General features: G+C 45.6%; 1 protein-coding gene across 5 annotated transcripts in view; it reads left to right on the top strand.

Annotated features, from left to right (window-relative positions):
• Nucleotides 1–376: 376 nt before the first annotated feature.
• Nucleotides 377–19,273, top strand: part of MID2 (midline 2) — a 93,773-nt gene continuing 74,876 nt past the window's right edge. For 2 of the 5 annotated variants that reach the window (XM_032329796.1, XM_032329798.1), the window contains exons 1-2: nucleotides 850–1,313; nucleotides 13,614–14,329. In XM_032329796.1, the coding sequence (XP_032185687.1) occupies nucleotides 1,310–1,313; nucleotides 13,614–14,329 (720 nt within the window). In that variant the 5' untranslated portion in view covers nucleotides 850–1,309. The other 3 variants (XM_032329797.1, XM_032329799.1, XM_032329800.1) reach the window with 3 other exon arrangements.

Genomic DNA, 19,273 nt, shown 5'->3' on the forward strand with positions numbered 1-19,273 from the left:
GTGGTCTCTGAGCCAATGACAGGTCAGCTGACAGGCTGACTCCAGACCAATGAGGCTTCTGGGTTCCTGATGGACCAATTAGCTTATTAGGGACATCATACCTGGATAGCTGGCATCTGCCCCTTTGTCCTCTTTAAGCACCTTCTTGTTTTGCCTATCAAGGATTTGGATATGCAAACGAAACACTACTTTCTTGTGTTTCTTTTCTTTTTCTTTCTTTCTTTCTTTCTTTTTTTTTTAAATTTTGGTGGCTTTAATCCATCCCCACAACTTCTGCCCAAGGCCAATAAAGCACAGGCATTCTCCCTTTGTAAAAAGAAAGAGGGGTTGGGTTTCCTTCAATTGTCTGCCCTTTTCTGTCTCCTCCACTATTTTTGTTTTACTCTGTAGTTAACTTTGCATTAAAGAAGCTTCATCTGAGGACCAGTGCGGTGGACCCAGGCACTCTCTTCTCGTTGCCGGTTGCAACGGCCTTTTCCTTGTTCTAGCCTGGTGGCTTGTGGGACCAGGGGGCTGGCGGGTGGGAGAAGAGTTTGGCCATAGTCTTCCTTCAGCATTTCACACACATTCTGCGCTCGCTCGATCTCGCTCTCTCTCTCTCTTTTGCGCGCACACACACACGCCAGCTCGGGCCCCTTTCGGCGTGTCTTCCTTCAAGATGACAGGGCGCTGGAGAAAAGGCTGCTGGAATCAGCTGGTAGGTACAGTAGTAACCCGAACCCCACCCACCCGCTGCCTTTGCTTGCTCAGGTTTCTCCGGTCACTCCAGCCAAGGGAGAAAACATGTAAACGCGCCTCCGCGGGAGGGGCTGGGGGAGCTGGGAGCCGCGGGGGCGGCGGAAGGTGAGCCCGGGAAGGTGGCCGAGCGCCCCTGTTGCCGGAGACCCTTCCCAGTGGTCCCTCGGGGCGCCAGCTCCAGTCCTGTTTGCCCCCCACCCCCCTTTTCGTAGGGATCGCCTTTTTTTTTTTTTTTTTCCTCTGCGGCGGCGGAAATGACAGTGTGGTGCTGCCGCGGTGTCATGGTGCTGCCCCTGGACTAAAGGGCGAAAACTCTTTAAGTTTGGCTCGGGAGACCCAGCTGCGGTAGCGTCGCAGCCGCCGTGCTGTCCCTGGCGGGGCGCGCGGGCGGGCGGATCCCGGCTGCTGCGCCGCGGCGGCGGCGAAGGCGGGCGGCGGCCTAGAGCAGCAGCGGCGGCGGCGCGGCGGCCCCAGGAGCTGGCGCCGGAGCCCGAGCCAGCTCCCGGCGGAGGCAGGCGAGCGCCGGGCGTCCTCGGGCGCGCCGAGGAGATGGCTGGCACCCCAGAACGCTATGGGTAAAACGCGCCCCCTCGTCGCGGCCGCGGGAGCAGAGCGCCACTGCCCGCGTGAGGCACGGCCCGGGCTCCGGCTTCAGCTCTGGCCGCCTCTCAGGTGCCGCCGGGGCCCGGCGCGGGCCAAGGGCTCCGGGGCTCGGAGGGGCGGGGTGACGGGGCCCGCGAGGCTCCAGGTGGTGGTGGCGGCGGCGGCGGCGGGGCGGGGGCCGCGGGGGCCATCCCCAGCCTGGCTCGGGCGCCGGTCGCTGCCCTCTTGGGACAGAGTTTGCACTCCGGGGTTCGGGGCGGGGGCGGCCCGAGGCCTCCAGCGCCCAGACCGGCCCGGCGCAGGGCAGTGGGGCCGCTCCCCCGGCGCCGGGGCGCGAGTCTGGGAAAGGGCACCGCCGCCTTCCCACGCTCCGGCGGCCCGCAGCCCCCGCGGTCCGGGCGGTGCCCCTCCGCCGGCCCTCCGCCTCGCGGCGGCCGCTGCAGCAGCCGGGAGATGCTGTGGACACCCTGCCAGCGGGGAGGCCCGAAGAAACTTAATCCCTTTTCTGCCAGGGAAGCGATCCTCCAGTCTCAGTCTGGGTGGTTCCCTATTTCTGGCCTAGCTGTGAAAGCGGCCCGGTGGGGGAGAGGGAAAACTTACATATGTCCGGTGGACAGACTGCGACTGAACAGGGCAGAGGTGGGGTTTTTCCATTCCTGGCTCGTAAGAATTAAGTAAATAACGGCGGAGTGGATTTACAGAAACATTTTTAGCGACGATAAGGTTTAGGTTACTTAGTACTTTGTAGAGCGTTATTTCTTAGAGGCGTTGTTGTTGTTGTTGTGTGTATGTGTGTGTGTTTTGGTTTCGCAGAGCAGGAAATTGGGATCCTGGTGTCCTTAGTTTCTTCACTTTCTCTCTTGCACACTCCCCTACCCGCCTTCGCGCTCAGCTTACTTGCCTTCTTCCTGAGTCGTCACACACCTACCTGCCCACTCAGATGGCCCACCAGAACCCATCTGTCCCCCGTATTGCCCCCCACCAACCTGTGTACTCTGCCTGCCGCCCAACTCTGCAGCCTCTTGCTTCTCAACCCGTTTGCCTTTTTGAGGATTTCTGAGTGTGGGGCTAGTGGATAGTGATGGTTGTGTGTTGGCGAGGAGGAGCCCTATACAGGAATATATGGAGACTGTGTAAATAGACAAGTAATGTGTGTGGGTTGATTTCCTTGGGTTCTGGAGTTGAGCCATAAAGGACTGCCTTTAACCCTATTCTGTTCCCTCCCAGTACTCTAATCACTTCTCTGGCCATGTTCCAATAGAAGGGGAATGCGGAATAGGGAGCTTCCCTCCCCTCCTTCTGGCTTAACCCCAGCTGATTACCCCAACCCTCAGGTCCCCCTTTTCACCCCTTTCCACTCATACTAATTGCCCTAAGGGGGAGACAGTCTTGGCTATTTTTATATATTCCTGCCCAATCGATTAACTTAATACAGATATATAATGTGAATTAGATTTTTCCTGGTTGTTCCTCACGACTTGATTTATGTGGTTGAAATACAGGTCTAGGAGTCAGGACGATAAGAGAATTTATCCCAAATCTGATGTTACATTGGCTTTATGGCCTTAGGACATCCCTATGACCTTTCTTTCATAGTTGATGCACTTGTGTAAAAGGCATAATATTGTGTGCTGGGTATTGTGAGTCTTGGCTTGGTCCTTTGAAGATGAAAGGGTTCTATAAACCCTCAGCATTATGCTTTTCAAATAAAGTACTTCATTTACCTTTTATTGGGATAATAGATTGACTGGATGTAAGGAGGAACCCTAGTTTACTGGAAAACTTAACTTTCCATTATTAGAGCCCCCCTCTCCCGGGAGCCAAATCTGTCACCATACTCAGGACTCCTTTTTTGTTGTCGTTGCTCCTAATGCCTGTACAACTGAATGAAAACATGCATAAAACTAGGCATGCAGAGTGATTATTTTAAGTTGAGACTCAAATCATATCTAATGTACTCTAACCTAACAGTCTGAGTCAGACTCATTTGAAAACATAACCTCACCCATTTTTAGGCTATATGGGGGCAGTTAGTTAATTTCTACTGAAAAGCAGCACAAATAATTTTAGGCATGGCAATATAAGCATGATTAGCATCTAGCAACGTGAGTCAACAATATTTATTAAGCACCTACAATGTGCAGAGTTCCCTGCTGTGTGGGCTGAGGCCCCAGTCTTGGCCTAGAATTTTGGCCCTCCTGCTTATTTGAGGCCTGCTTCCTTACTTGCAGCTCCAGGAGTAGGACAGGGAGGAGCAAGGCAGGGGGAGAGGCTAGGGACATGAAGGCGCGATTGTTTCCCTCCCTCTTTCATGACCACCAGACTTGTCATCTAGCATGTTCTACCTTGCAAGGTCACCCTTGGGAAGCACTGCAACAAATCAGGGTGACTGGGTTGCTTCATGAATATATCATCTGAACAGTGCAAATTGATTTAGATGAAATTGGTTTAGTTAATCCCTCCTCTAAGTGCAGGGCAACTTGCTCCAACTTGCAGATCCTAAAGCCACTGGAGTCTCATAATTGCATCCAAAAATTGCTCTACGTAGTGCGCCCGTCTCTTCCCTCATCCCTCCTCCCATAAAACCTGCTGACACCATGACAGTTGAGAAGAAAACTGCAGAAGGAGTAGGTCTTTACCACTCAGCAAACCTCATTGGCTTGGTGAAGAGGAAAGAATGTCCTCTTCGCACTCTGTCTCTTAGCACTCAGATTCTCTCTTTCCCAGCCAGGGTACAGAGCCCTAAACAGGATGTGAGGGCAGGGCTGAGGCACAGAATGTGTCTTGAATGGCCATTTCCAGAGGCACCTGCTTGGCCTCTTGCGTGTCTGTCATCCAGTCTTTATGGATCTTGGCAACTCCCTCGCTGTTAGGCTATGTGACTCCACTGCTAGAAGAGGCCAGGGGGTGCTCCATTTCCATTCAGCGTTTGTTTGTTTGTTTTGGTCTTTCTGTGCAAAGGGGAAAACGAGGCACTGTGTTTGTGAAACGCCTCCTTACTTCAGCTGGCGAACTTGACTTAGAGCATTGCATCGTCAAAATAGGATGTGGAACGGGTCGATCCTGGATGTACGACAGTTCAGGAGAGTTGCCCGTTGTCCAATTTTTGATGACTGCAACACTGGTACCCAGGTGGCATTACTGTAATCTCTGTACTTCAGGTCTCTCAAAAGCCACTGGGTTCATCACCACCCAGTATAGAGCAGAGACTAGAAAAGTGTTTCTCAGCTGGCACAATGGATCATGCTAACAAGTGAGAAGACTGGATGAGTGGTGCTGAGACGAGAAATTCCAGCTCCCGTCATCCTTCCTGTGCAGACTGCTTGCTGGTCCCCTTTTCATTTCCCCTCTCTCCCAAGGATCAATATGTTTTTCCATTTCCATGAATGAAAACTCTGCTCAGATGGGTCTTCTGTCGGCCCCAGAGGTTGGTGGCTTTTCCCACCGTTTCTCTTTTTCCATCTTTCCCTTCTCCATGACCATAGGCAGACATAATCTTTTCGATAGTCCATCTCCCAGCTCCTGCATTTCCCTTAGAAATCCCGTGAGCTGCTCAGGCTGCTAGATGGGTTACAGTGTGGGTGGTGGAGGGGTTTTGAGCAATGTTCCAACACCCCGCCACTCCCTTCTTCACGCAGGGTTCACCTGAGTGCACGCTAGGGTGTTGGTTCAGTCTAAGTGGGTTAGCGAAGTATCATTAGTAAGACTTGTCCTACCTGGGTTCTTGTCTCCCCGCAGAGCTCTGACTGGTTGACCTCGGGCTTTGTCTCAGCCTCTTTCCTGCAGGTCAGACTCCTCTGGTTGATGAACAGCGCCTCCAGTCTTTGGATCTTTTCTCTAACAGAGACCAAATGATCTGGTAACAAACTCATTATGTAAACTCAAATCGTCCTGAAACCAAAAATTGCAGGATTTACAATTCGCCCGGTTAGGAGCATGATGTCTGGCCTGGGAGACGATGCTAATGTAGGACGGCAACATGTGTGAATGTATACAGCCTAGAGATAGAAAAATGGTTTACGGTCCGGAATCCTCAATTGCTTTGTCTATAGCCCTTTGTTTGGTGTTGCTAGGCTCCATGTGATTCCCCAGGGAGCAGAAGCTTGATTTCAAATAGGCTTCTGTTCTCTGTCCCTTGTCTCTGACCTGAACTTGGGGTGCTCTCAGCCTAACATTCAACAGTATGTCCTACATACACTTATTGCCAATTTTATTCTGTAGGAGTGGGGAGGGCTGCCCATCCAGGTGTGTCCCTGAACATTTAAACATTTACAGACATTGCTCGGGGTAAGAGAGCTTGGGAAAAGCAGTCCTAGAACAGATGGAAAGCTGGACTGCTAGCATGAGGTAGATTAAGTTGATTCTCCATTTGTTCAACGTTGTGACTGCTGGTGTGTTCTGCATGAAGATAAAGGTGTTATGAATTGTACTTAGGAGTCCTGTCAGTTTTCCTGGGTTACCTTGGCAAATACTCCTCTTGGTTCCTGAGATTAGTCTTTTGCCTTTGTAGCCAACGTAGGACTTTCTGTTCTGCTATTGTGATATTCACTGTAATGTTTATGGTGACTCTATTATACAAAATGGCCAATGGTTGGCTTTAGGAGCTAATTATTGTAAAGAAAACACCGTTAAATCCACATGCTATAAAATATTAAGTAGGCTTTAATGATCTTTTGGACAGAAACTGGCACTGGTGCTCTCTGTCAGTCAGTCATCAACCTCCAGTTCTCAGCTCTACTTGTGCGTGATAAAAGCTGAAAAAAAGACAGACAGTTCTTCCCTTTGGGGAGACTCCAGTCTAATAGGGGAGACATATGAGCATAAGAAAGACCACAGACACATGGTCCTCCAGAAAACTTTCAGGGCAGTGTGACTCTTCTCCGTCATACCAACCGCATGTTTGGGAACAAATTTCCAAATGTTTGGGAACGAATTTCCAAACATTTGCTGCTTTCCTCAATAACTCGCTTTGTATCTGTCCGTCTGTGAGTGAATGATGAGAATGTCTCCCTATTTGTAAAGCAAGTTAATAATTTTATTTTATCTTCATGCGCTCCTCATAAGAGCCTGTGAGCTGGGGAAAGGCCAGTGTTTTTCAATCTACAGATAAGGAGGCTGTGGCCCAGTCACTTTAAATGTATTACCTAGGATCACTCAGCTAATTCAGCTTAGAGTCAGGCTATAACCAGGCCCTGTTTTGAGGATCCAGTGAGATAATGGCTTTGGAACCATTTTGAAACTATCACATGGTACACAAATGTAAGATGGCTATTATTAGTTATGCTTACTGACCACCTAGCCTCTTTTTTCCTGGGTTTCTGTTTTTAGTCCATGTCCTTTTAGGGTGAGAATTCTATGCATTTGTTGCCTTTTGTGATCCCAAATGCTCCTTCCCCCCACCCCCAGCTTCAGGGGGGTCCTTTCCTACTAAGAGCATTCCAGGATTTGGTTGTCTTCCTTTTCAGTTCCAAAAGGTGTTCTCGTTAGTTTGTACTCCCCCACCCCACCCCTGTACTCCTCCCCCCCTCTGTTGTCCTCCAGGAACACCCATTATATGTTCCTTGAGGTACAACGGGCAAAACCAGCCGCTGTCCTTCAGCATCTGGGTGTAGCCACAGGAAAGTAAAGCGTTTTGTTCCTTTCACGATGATGCCCTTCACTGGTCAGCCTTTCTTGTCACACCAATAAATAAGATTTGTGTTTTGAGCAGCTAGTGTTCAATAAAGCCTCCGTGTCATTCCTATGTGGGGACAGAGAGCAAGAGCTCTATAGTAATCGGATATCAGAACTGGAAAGCATCTTAAAGAGATCGTGTGGTGATTCTAGTTCAACTTGTATGACATTTACAGTTAGGGAAACATCAGATTAAGCTGGGACTCATTCTCTCATCCCCCAAGGCAGGGAGATGGGTTTGTAGTGTTTTAAGGAAAAGCTCATGGGACATTCATGTTAATATCCTGAAGAATGTTTATTTTCCATTAATTTGTTTTTAAAACAAGTTCTGCAGCTCAGCTCAATTCTCATTCTACAGCCCAGAGGTCAGGCTTGGTTTCACACTCTCGGGTTTTTCTGTGAAGAAGAAGGGGATGTGTGTTTGTGGGGTGGGAGGGAACCATGGCTCCTTAGGGAGGTAGTGAGAGCCCAGGGCCACGCTCTGCAGACCTGGGAGATGAAAACTAGACCGAATCTAAACTGCTGAAATACAGGAGCATTTAATTATGTTCAAATAACATTTGAAATAATAGAATTCTGGCAAGTGCAGATCACAGCCTTTCTCGGTGATCGGAGTTGACGGCATGCTGGATTTGGAGGGCAATGGTGAAATCAATCTTTCATTTTGTAGGTGTAGAATGCATTATTTTTATCTTAACCACCTGCATGGAAGCTCCTCTTTTGTATTTCCACTCACTCACACAGCCTTCTGATAGCTTCTTATCGTTCTGTCTCATCAACCTCTGTTTTTTAGGGGTCTCCACCTGAAGGGGGTGCAAAGTGAAGATAAGGCAGGCAGAAACAGTTATAAAGTCCAGCAAGGGCAAATGCATAAACATACTAAATGATAAAGAAGGGAACAGATCAGTGTCTTCAGATGTGGGCATTTGTTTCTTAACATGGCAATTGGTCTGCCCTCCCAAGCATTTCATCAGTGCATTTTTGTGACAAACCATAGTGTTTTCTGGCAAAAGCTTCCTGATTACCTGTTATCGGGTGGCACTCTATCGGGTTCACATCGTGTCTTTATCTTTAGCACGCTCTAATTTTGCAGAGATCAGTGATTCACAGACTTCTGGAAGTTGCGACACTTTGCCACTGTTTCATTTTTGTCATACTGCTTCCCTCTATCTTTCCTAAAAGTATTTAGTGATATAGGAGCCAGGCATTTTTTTTAAGGAGTCTTGTGGTTTTTATTTTATTTCACTTTTAGAGATTTTATTTGTTTTAGAGAGAGAGAGAGAGAGCGATATCAAGGTAAGGGGCAGAGGGAGAGGGAGAGAGAGAGAGAATCCCAAGCAGACTCTGCACCGAGAGCGGAGCCCTACTAGGGGCTGGAGGCCAGGACCCTGAGATCATGACCCAAGCTGAAACCAAGAGTCAGATGCCCAACTGATTGAGCCACCCCAGGCAAGCTTTGTGGTTTTTAAATGAATACAAATTGGCAACTGAGAACTTTCTGACAACCATTGATCATTAGAGGTATTCTAGGGTGTTGGAAAACCTAGACAGGGACTCACTGACCTAGAAAAACAATAGAAAGAAGTAATCCAGTAAGGTTTAGAATGACTACATAGTTACATAGATGGCAGTATAGTATAGTGGTGAATTGTTTACACTCCAGGGTCAGACCTGGGTTTGAGTCTTTTAAAAAAAAATTCAGATGTAATTCATGTATCATAATATTCACTGTTTTAAAGTGTACAATTTGGTGGATTTTAGTATATTCACAAAGCTGTGCAACAATCACACTGATTCCTGAACATTTTCTTTGTCATCCCCCAAAGAAACTCTGTACCCATTAGCAGTCACCACCTTTCCCTCCCTCTCCCCAACCTTGGCAACCACTAATCTACTTTATGTTCTTATGGTTTTGCCTATTCTGAGCATTTCATATTAAAAGAATCATACAACTTTTGGCCTTCTGTGACTGGCTCCTTCCATGTTGTGGTATGGATCAATACTTTATTAGTTTCTCTTGATGAATAATATTCCATTGGATGGATGTACCATATTTGTTTATTCATCAGTTGACAGACATTTGGGTTATTCCTACCATTTGGCTATTATGAATGATGCTGCTATGAACATCTGTGTACAAGTTTTTGAGTGAGCACATCTTCAGTTCTTCTGGATCATATGCTAACTCCACATTTAACCATCCGAGGAATTGCCAGATTATTTCCCAAGGCAAATGCACCATGTTACATTCCCACCAGCAGTGTCTGAGGGTTCCAGTTTTTCCAGATCCTCGCTGATATTTGCTATTTTTTAAAATTACAGTCATCCTAGTAGGTGTGAAGTAGTAATATAGCCATCCCAGTGAGTACGAAGTGGTGTTCCAGTGTGGTTTTGATTTGGCTTTCCTTAATGGCTAATGGTGTTGTGTATCTTTTCATATGCTTACTGATCCTTTATTTGTATATCATCTTTGGAGAAATGTCTCTTCAGATCCTTTGCCCATTTTTGGGGGGAGTCTTTTTTACTGTGGATTTTTAAGAGTTCTGTGTATTTCTAGATACTGGACCTGTATCATATCTGTGACTTGAAATTATTTTTTCCCATTCTGTAAGTAGTCTTTTCACTTTCTTGATGTCATTTGAAGCACAAAGTTTTAAATTTTGATAAAGTTCAGTTTATCTATTTTTTCTTTGGTTGCTTGTGCATTTAGTGCAATGTAAGAAACCCTTGCCTACAAGCACCTGGGTGGCTCAGTCATTAAGTCTGCCTTCGGTTTGGGTCATGATCCCAGTGTCCTGGGATCAAGACTTGCATCAGGTTCCCTGCTCAGCAGGAAGCCTGCTTTTCTCTATCCCACTCCCCCTGCTTGTGTTCTTTTAAAAAGAAGGAAAAGAAACACTTGTCTAATCTAAGTTCACAAAGATTTACACCTATGTTCCCTTCCGAGATTTTGTAGTTTTTGCACTTTCACTTAAGTTGTTTATTTATTTTGAGACAATTTTTTGTATATGGTATGTGGGGGGGTGTCTAACTTCATCACCTTTTTCTTTTTTGTGTGTGTAGATATGCAGTTGTAATACCATTTGTTGAAAAGATTGTTCTTTCCTCACTGAGTGGACTTGGAATCCTTGTCAAAACTTACTTGCCCATAAACATATGTGTATATCAGTTTATTTCTGGACTCTCAGTCTTATTCTGGGTTTGAATCTTAGCTCTGCTACTTGCAAATAAATGTGATCTGGGACAGGTTATTATTATTTGGGGGGGTAATTATACTACCTACCTTTTAGAGGGTCGTTGTGAAAATGAAATGAGATAATGCCCGTAAAGGATATTATTTAGGACCTGGCACAGAGTACATGTCAGATAAATTTGAAGGGGGAAAAGTGCTTCAATAATCAGGGAAGTAGTGTAAAAGGGAAATAGTTGAAAGGATGTTGAAATATTAGGAGTGGCCAGAACAAGGTGGCCTCATAAATGGGAGATGAGATGAACAGATGTTTGAAGAAGCTGAAAAAAAAAGATTCAGTTCCCCAGTCTCAGCTACTGCCATTGCTAGATGATGATGAAACAGAACAGAATAGAAATAGTATAGAAAAGTGACTTACCATGAGCAACAGATTGTAACCATCTTATATTATTCTTTATAGAGCTGAAATCAGTTAAGGTGGATTATTTCAGAGCACTGATGTTTGACTTTTTTCTGTCAAGGACTCTTCTGAGAACATTTTGAATGCTGTGGACAACCCTCTTCCCATGAGAATGCATATAGGACAAACACACGACATTCTTCAGACAGTTCTAGGAGGTTCAGAAATCCGTGGTTAAAAGTCCTCTCTTGACCTTATTTGAGGCAATGCTGACCTATAGCAAACTTTGCCAAGCTTAATTTCATAGCGAGGTTCAAGTGTCCCACTTACTGCAGAACAGTATTTACGGTTTCAGGGAAACTTGGGAGAGCTTTTCCTCTTGTACAGAAGAATTTGTATGGCGCCCTCCTAAGATTTAGAAGAGTACCACAAATGCTCTAATTGTTTTTCTACAGGTTTCAGCACGTAGAGGTCTTTCAGCAATGCTCCTGACCATCTGTCATTTTGGAGGGAAGCCTTCCTCAGCTCTCCCAGGTAGCTCCCAACAAAGACATTGAAGAATGCAGACTTCTAGCTCTGGAAGAGAGAGTAAATAAATGCAGTGTGAGGTGGAGTTGGGCCTAGAAGAAAAAGATAGGATCCTGGAAGGGACTCGGAATGAGAGGAGGTTTCAGAGAAACTCAGGAGGACACAGAAAGACAAAAATAGAAGCAGAGACATGCTGTTTAGAAACCCACTTGCAAATAGTCAAGATGAACTTCAGTGAAGGAGGTGAGATGGTTGAAAGAAAGGTGTAGGGGAAAGAGCACAAGCACTGGCATCAGACTGACCCAGTGTGCTGGGTATGTATGTTCCTGGTTGATTTACTAGCAATCCTGAGCCCCAATTTCCTAACTGTAATATGGGTATGGTAGTTCCTTCCTCACAGGCTTCCTGACAGAATTTATTGAAGTGATGTGTGTAAAGGGCTTAACAGTACTCAGAATACCGGAGGTGCTCAATAAATGCTAGGTCCCTTCTTCCGACTTCTACTTTAAGGGATCCTTCGTTTAATAATTACTGAATAACTATGTATGTCTGAGGCACCATGCTCAGAATAAAAATATGAAATAGTTGATGCCCTCAAGGAGCATGGAGAGTTAGCTGGAGACACAGATCTGTAAAGGAAATAAAAGAGAATGTTCTGGAAGCCATCAATGGCTGTGGCGATAAACATGTCAATGCGCGAACTCCTAGGTTTGTAGGCATAGATGCTGATATTCACCTGATAGGGAAGACTGGAAGAAGAGCAAGTGTTTGGGGTTTTTGTGGTGGGGATGGAGGGGTGGGTGGAGGGGTCACATAAATAGCAAGTCCATTTATGGACATGTTGAATTTGAGCAGTGGAGCTATCAAAGGGCATATTCCTGCCTGGAGCAAAAGTTGGAATCCATCAACTCCAGAGTCTCTTCCAATTTTAAGATTCTGTGATATATGCATATTGTAATTGTTTTACCTTTTCCTCTCTATAGGTGAGTGCTGATAGAGACTATAAGTCACATATGGCCAGCCAACAATTTAGAAGCCCTTGTAAATCATAAACTAAGACTGACCACATGTCTCATGTTTGAACGAAAGTGGTCATACAAACGTCTGAACTTACCAAACCGAGAGTGGCTGTTTTAGAAAAAAGATTCTTGGGGTGCCTGGGTGGCTCAGTGGGTTAAGCCGCTGCCTTCGGCTCAGGTCATGATCTCAGGGTCCTGGGATCGAGTCCCGCATCGGGCTCTCTGCTCAGCGGGGAGCCTTCTTCCTCCTCTCTCTCTCTCTGCCTGCCTCTCTGCTTACTTGTGATCTCTCTCTATCAAATAAATAAATAAAATCTTTAAAAAAAAAGAAAAAAAAAAGAAAAAAGACTCTACTTTTACAGCCTGCTTTCCTATAGATTTCCATTAGATAGCTAGTTAGTTTAGTGCACGCTTAAAGGTTTGATTTAGAAACAGCTTTTAAAGATGGATCTGTTATACTTAGTGGCAGAATTGAAATTTTAGGCCTTGGTGAGGGTCTCCAATGATAGTGAGCTGATGAACAAAAGTTATTCAAAAGCCAAAGACAGCTTTTTCTCTTTTCTATAAATAGGATTAACATTTTCTGTTGTTAAGACATATTTTTCCCCAGTTAGGTCTAGCTTAGAACATTTCTGTGTGTTGATTTTAATTAACGGAGGACCCCTGGCAGTATCTATTATGTTCAGCTCAGGAATGTCTGTGGAAGAAGAGAGAGATTGACCAAGAGATTAGTTTCATGTTAACTGGGTGACTTCTTTTACTCTCTGGTGGCACCTACCAAAGTGAAAGTTACCAGATCTGAAAATTTCTGGCCCCTCGCCTTGCTAATTTGTATCTGGGTGTTGGTTTGCATCTTGTTACGTTTTAGGATGTCTGAAAACACACATAGGGAGGTGCGCTTTGTAGCAGGCCTGTGCCCGCTCAGTGGGTGTGTACTAATAAAACCCAGCCAAAACCACAAGATAATGCATCTTCATTATTGATCCGCAGCTACTGATGAGTAAGTTGCAAAGTCACAGTCCCTTCTCATTGACCTTGACGGGGTGCAAAGCTTGCTTGACATAAAATACAGAACGGTACTGGAAAATGGGGATGGAGAATTTCGCAAGGCCTCAGGCTCATCATAGTCCAGGACCAGAGATGCCAGTGGATGATATGTGAGGGATGGCCCCGCGCCGATATTGTGAGCTGGAAAGTAGTCTTAACCAGTCAACCAGGATTCAGAGGTGGCCACACAGTTCTATTTATTAGCACAGAAGCCTAAACTCGGGCATTTGTCGAAAGCAAGGCTTGAAGCAGGGGGCAAAAGGCTTTTTGATTAATTTCCAGCTGGCTTTCCTCTTGCTCCAGCATCGCTCGGGGAATCCAGCGCGCCGAGTCACCGCTGGTGAGCGTGGAACCAACGCTCTATCCACGTTTCCTTTGGAGACGCTTAGTGACTCCTGCTTTGTATTCCTTGCAGGTGAAAGCCCAGCCTCTGTGGTTCTTAATGCCCCAGCAGGATTATTTTCACTAAAGATGGAAACACTGGAGTCCGAATTGACCTGTCCAATCTGCCTGGAGTTGTTCGAGGACCCCCTGCTGCTCCCCTGTGCCCACAGCCTCTGCTTCAGCTGTGCCCACCGCATCCTGGTCTCGAGCTGCAGCTCTGGTGAATCCATTGAACCCATTACTGCTTTCCAGTGTCCTACGTGCAGGTATGTTATCTCGCTGAACCACCGGGGCCTGGACGGCCTCAAGAGGAATGTGACTTTGCAGAACATCATCGATCGCTTCCAGAAGGCTTCCGTCAGTGGGCCCAATTCCCCAAGTGAGAGCCGCCGGGAGAGGACTTATAGGCCCAGCACGGCCATGTCGAGTGAGCGAATTGCTTGCCAGTTCTGCGAGCAGGACCCGCCAAGGGATGCAGTGAAAACATGCATCACCTGTGAGGTCTCCTACTGTGACCGTTGCCTGCGGGCCACACACCCCAACAAGAAACCTTTCACCAGCCACCGCCTGGTGGAACCAGTGCCCGACACGCATCTCCGAGGGATCACCTGCCTGGACCATGAGAATGAGAAAGTGAACATGTATTGTGTTTCCGATGACCAATTGATTTGTGCCTTATGCAAACTGGTGGGACGTCACCGAGACCATCAGGTCGCGTCCCTGAATGACCGATTTGAGAAACTCAAGGTAAGGGATCTGGGAAATATCCCTTACAGCTTGGTCTCTTTTATACGTAGCCGTACAGTTAGTGACTTCCCTAACAAAGCTAGGGCCACCTTGCCTAGGTGACAAGTCCATTAACTCCCAAGGCGCTCTCGTGAGGAATAGCCTACCCACTTGCAAGCTCTCACTGGAACCTGTTTTGTCAGTTGCATAAACCTGCTTTCATTCCTTCACCTCTGGCCAGTTCTGGTCTGGATGAGTTAAGCCCTTGGCCCTATGTGCCACTCCAGTAGCCCATCCAGGGAAACGAGTCCCTCTCTCCTCTGTCAGTGATACATCGCACACTACATATCTTTGTCATGATCTTTCCACCTCTTCTTTTAAGTATGTGAGTACCTGTGTAGGTGTACTATAATTAGCATATGTGCTGATATGCACAGCTATGGGGAGAGCAATGGGAAAGCTGGGCGTGTCTCTGTGGAGGTGTCTGAGTGTGTCTCTATGTAGGCGGGAGATTTGTGTGGAGGACAGTAGAGTCTGTGTTAGCCCGCTCAGTGCGCTAAAGAAACAAAGGCCTGGCATTGGCTGCCTGCTACTAATTGCCCTCAAGCCCTTAACTGGGGCTCATTCTAAGCCTGCCTTAAAAAGCAAAACAAAACCAAACCAAACCAAACAAAAAAAAAAAAAAAAAAAAAAAACCCAAACCCAGAGCAGAACAGCGGACCAAAAATTTAAAAAAGGAATTTTAGTTTACCAGAAGTCAGGAGGGATAATCCAATGTCTGAACTAAAACTTTAAACTGAAGGCAATAAATCTTGAATCCAGTATCCGATTTTGTGCCTGTGCTCGTTTTTGTGGGTTGCAGACTGAAGCCCTTGGTCGCAGTCCCTGCCTTGGAAGTTCCCAGTCTTTAATTTGTGTTCCGTGGACAGAGTTTTCCGAAGTTGTCATGCCGCATAGTATTTATGCACAAGACTAAGTGCCTATTTTATAAAACCCTATTGCCTCACTTTGATGTTAACAAATGTCAGCTCCGGCAAATTGTTTTCTTCCTGTTGCCTGCCCGTGTTGTGTGGCTTAACTGCTCTTACGAAGGGAGCTATTTAGCAGAAATTCCAGGAAAAATAAATGTTTAAATGACTAACAAGATGACCACCCCCAAACAGGGCCTGGATCTAGAAGCCAAGCTGGAAGGAAGACCCAGATAGGATGGAAAGAGGGCAAGAAGGAAGTGGGGATTTTCCTTTTGCCATGTCCTGAACAAGTCCTGGTAACTTACCTAAAAGTTTCATGGTTGGCGATGGTAGCAATACTCTGAATAGGATATATTTTCCTTTCCCGTAACTTGTTGCAAGCAGTATTGAGAAGTAGTCACGCTGACAATGGTTTGTGCCGCCTTCGATTTTTATTTATACCAAATATTTACAAATTTGTATGGAATTCAGCATTTTTCTGTGGATTTCACGCAAGGTGATATTCTCATTCCCTTCAAAACTATAGCGAGGAGTAAGCTCATTGATTTCAGTTCTTAGATGCCTAACACGCTAGGCCCTGCACTTGTTCTAGCTGAAGCCTCACACTGTAACGTGGTATAAACTAAGACCTGGCGAGGTTAAGTGATTCGGTCAGAGTCACAGAATTGGAATGGGAACTCGGCTTTTAGACCCCACGTTAAGTATCGTTTCTGCTGTGGCCTGCCGCCGTTTTGTTTTGAACCTAAGTTTTGCCCATGAAATGTGATTTGCAACTTAACTTTATGCTCTGGCAATTGCACATTTCATGGGTCACAGATAAACGATTAACAGCATCAAGGAAAGGACATACTGTAGAAACGTACAGCTTCGTAATGGCAAGAGGTGGGGGTGGGGCTGCAGGAAGGGGGGGATATGGAGAGGATGGAGCAGTTTCTGCCAAATATTTGCAGGTGTTGGAACTATAATAAGGCATTGGCCTTGAGAAACACTCCAAACAGAAAACTCTGTATCCATATGTACGATGGAGATAACAAAAGACTGGATAGAATAAGCCTGTATCTGCAGAACACCAGCTTTTTGAAAACATCCGAAAACACGAAAACACTGGATGATTGATTAGCTATTTGGCACCACACAGCCATAGCCCTAGTCTCCGGGGCTGGTTGGAGCACAAAAGTATTTTACCAAAAGATACTTTGGTCTGTAACTAATCAGTAATCTTTGGAGAAAGAAAGGCCAGATTTTTGAATTGTTCCCCTTTAATTTTTTTAGGAAACGTGCAGAAAATTCTGATTATAAATTAAGTGGAAACTTTTTTTTTGGCTCATTTTTGGACCGAGAGTGGAAACATATGAATCATTCCCAACCGTGTGGTTTGTTATGTTGTCTGGAACATCTTGGACTTTGGGGCGGGAGAGAGTGTGCGTGAGTGTATGTGTGTGCGTGCGTGTGTGTGTGTGTGTGTTGGATGTGTGGGGAATCACTTTGGTTTGGTTTCCAAATGTAAAGGCTATGAGTTCTCCACATGAAGCAGAGAGGAGGTCTGATTTTTAGTGTCTCCGTATTCTCACTTCTTTGGGTTCATTTCAATTTAAAAGCATTTAGGATTATCCCCTTAACCTGCCAGATTCTTCCCCAGGGAGAAAGGGGAAAACGGATTGTCAGAAGCTATGGGGGAGATGGCGTGGGGCTTACTCCACTGGCCCTGAGAGGAGCATGGCAGTCCTACAGGAGAAGGGGAAGGAGGATGCTACATATACTTACGGGTTTTACTTTCCGACCAGTAAGTGAAATGGTGTTTATTTGTTCTTTTTGGTTCTGGAGCTTCCCCGTTGACCTTGATAACTACCCTTTCTGTACTAACCTCCCTGAGTAGGATTAGTGGTTTCTAGTATTTATTTGTTCAATAAAGAATAAACACACTGGTATGTTATAAGATGAAAGGTCAGAATAACCAGAAGCCAGCCTATCTTCTTAACATGTGCTCAAACTGGATGACAGGGTTTGGGATACTTACTATGGTTTATTATCCTTATTTAGTTGTCCATTCTAACTACATGTCTTTCCGAAGGCCACTAGTGGTTCAATTAATTCTTCAATTCCAAAGAATAATTTTCTTCACAGTAGAAAGGCCTATCAGAGCCATTATTTCCTCCGTCCCTTCTCTTTCCATGAGCTAGTCCCAATATATATTCTTTTTTTAAAAAGATTTTATTTATTTATTTGACAGAAAGAGAGCACAAGTAGGCGGAGAGGAGGCGGGCGGGGGTGGGGTGGGGTGGGGTGGGGGAGGAAGCAGGCTCCCTTTCGAGCAGAGAGCCCGAGGCGAGGCGGGCTTGATCTCAGGACCCTGAGATCTGACCTGAGCCCAAAGCAGAGGCTTAACCCACTGAACCACCCAGGCGCCCCGATCCCAATATATATTCTTAACTTGTGATATTTTGCTGCATTTCTATAAAAATGCTTCACATGTTAAAGAGTTTTCATCGGCACACGAGTTTCTCTCCTTCAAAGAGATTGATACTGTTGCATTAGTAAGTGTTGGCTTTATAAAAAGAGGTCACATTTCAATGGTCTGTATTGATGACAGAGCTCAACTCCACATTCTAAATCCTGTACGACTTGATTCGTGTGCTGCCCATCTGTCTTACCCTGCTACCACTCTCAGACATGCTACCTTCATCTGCCCAGACTAGTCTCCTAAACACACCACTCCTTCTTTTGGGTGACTCCTAACTCTGACCCGTGCTCTTTTCTTGACCCTCTTAGGAGTCCTTCTCATTCTTTAGTCCCCAGCTAAAACCCCATAAGGTCCACTCTAAAACACCCCAACTATCCCATGAATTCTTTGAGGCCAGGCACAATGTCTTTTATTTCTTCAGTATCCTCCTTCGTGCCTTGCATACACAGTATATGCTCAAGGCATCCAAGTGAATGGAATCTTTATAACAGATCTGCGGGAAGTATACCACTGGCGTCTATCGCTTGCTTTAGCTCTCATCTTGTAACATATCAATCTGTCTTGCCATTGTGACTACTTCAGAGGTCTGGAAAAAAAATCTCCCATGGACTACTGATAATGTTAAAAAAAACTGAGTGTTTGCAAATGTATGGCATGTCCTTATTTTAAGTGCCTATTCATTTGGATTGCTGGATTTTCCAACTGCCTAACCCTATGGTGACATCTGTATAAATCAGATGCGATTATTATAATTCTCTTTGAGAGTGATGTCTTCACATTTCCATGTCCATAGCCTGCCAAAAATATAGCTGATGAAAACCAGAGGGAATAGAGGAATTTCCTGAAAGGAATAAACAAGCACATTTTCTTTTTTTCATTACATTTCCACAAATTCATTACTACAAATAATTCTTAAATGCAGTTACATTTACATATCAGGGATCTTGTTGTTATAAAATATTACTTGGCACCAGAGTAAGCTTTTTGTTATGGGAAAGTAAGGTGTGCACGCGTGTGTGTGTGCGCGTGCACACACACACACACACTCACTCACCCCCACCCCATCCACACGGAAAGAGAGGCTGAGACAGAGAGAGCTAAAGATCGCTAGACAAAGACAAGGGAGATATGAGACTTGGAGAATGTTCAAAGGAAAGTCACAACAAGAGTTAAAAGGTTGGAAAATATGATATTCTAGAATCTTATCAGAGTTGATTACTTGCCTTTCTTCCTACTCAGTCACTCTGTCATCCACCCACCCATTCTCACTCAGCCACCACCTTCTCCCAGTCATTTGTCTGCTCACCCACTCGACACCCACTTCTGTCTGCCAAGACAGATACCCTCTCAACTTATCTACCACTGGGCATTTGACTGTTTCAGAACCAGCATGACTATTAATATGAGAGAAAGAAAGAAAGCTCTTTATGAAAGCCTGGGTTGAGAGGAAGTATATTTGCATACATATGTATGTGTCACCATATATGAGTGTGTGTATTTCTGCGTGGCTAAGCGGCTGAGAATGCCTCTGTT

The sequence above is a fragment of the Mustela erminea genome, chromosome X (assembly GCF_009829155.1).
Source record: "Mustela erminea isolate mMusErm1 chromosome X, mMusErm1.Pri, whole genome shotgun sequence".
Lineage (NCBI taxonomy): Eukaryota > Metazoa > Chordata > Mammalia > Carnivora > Mustelidae > Mustela > Mustela erminea.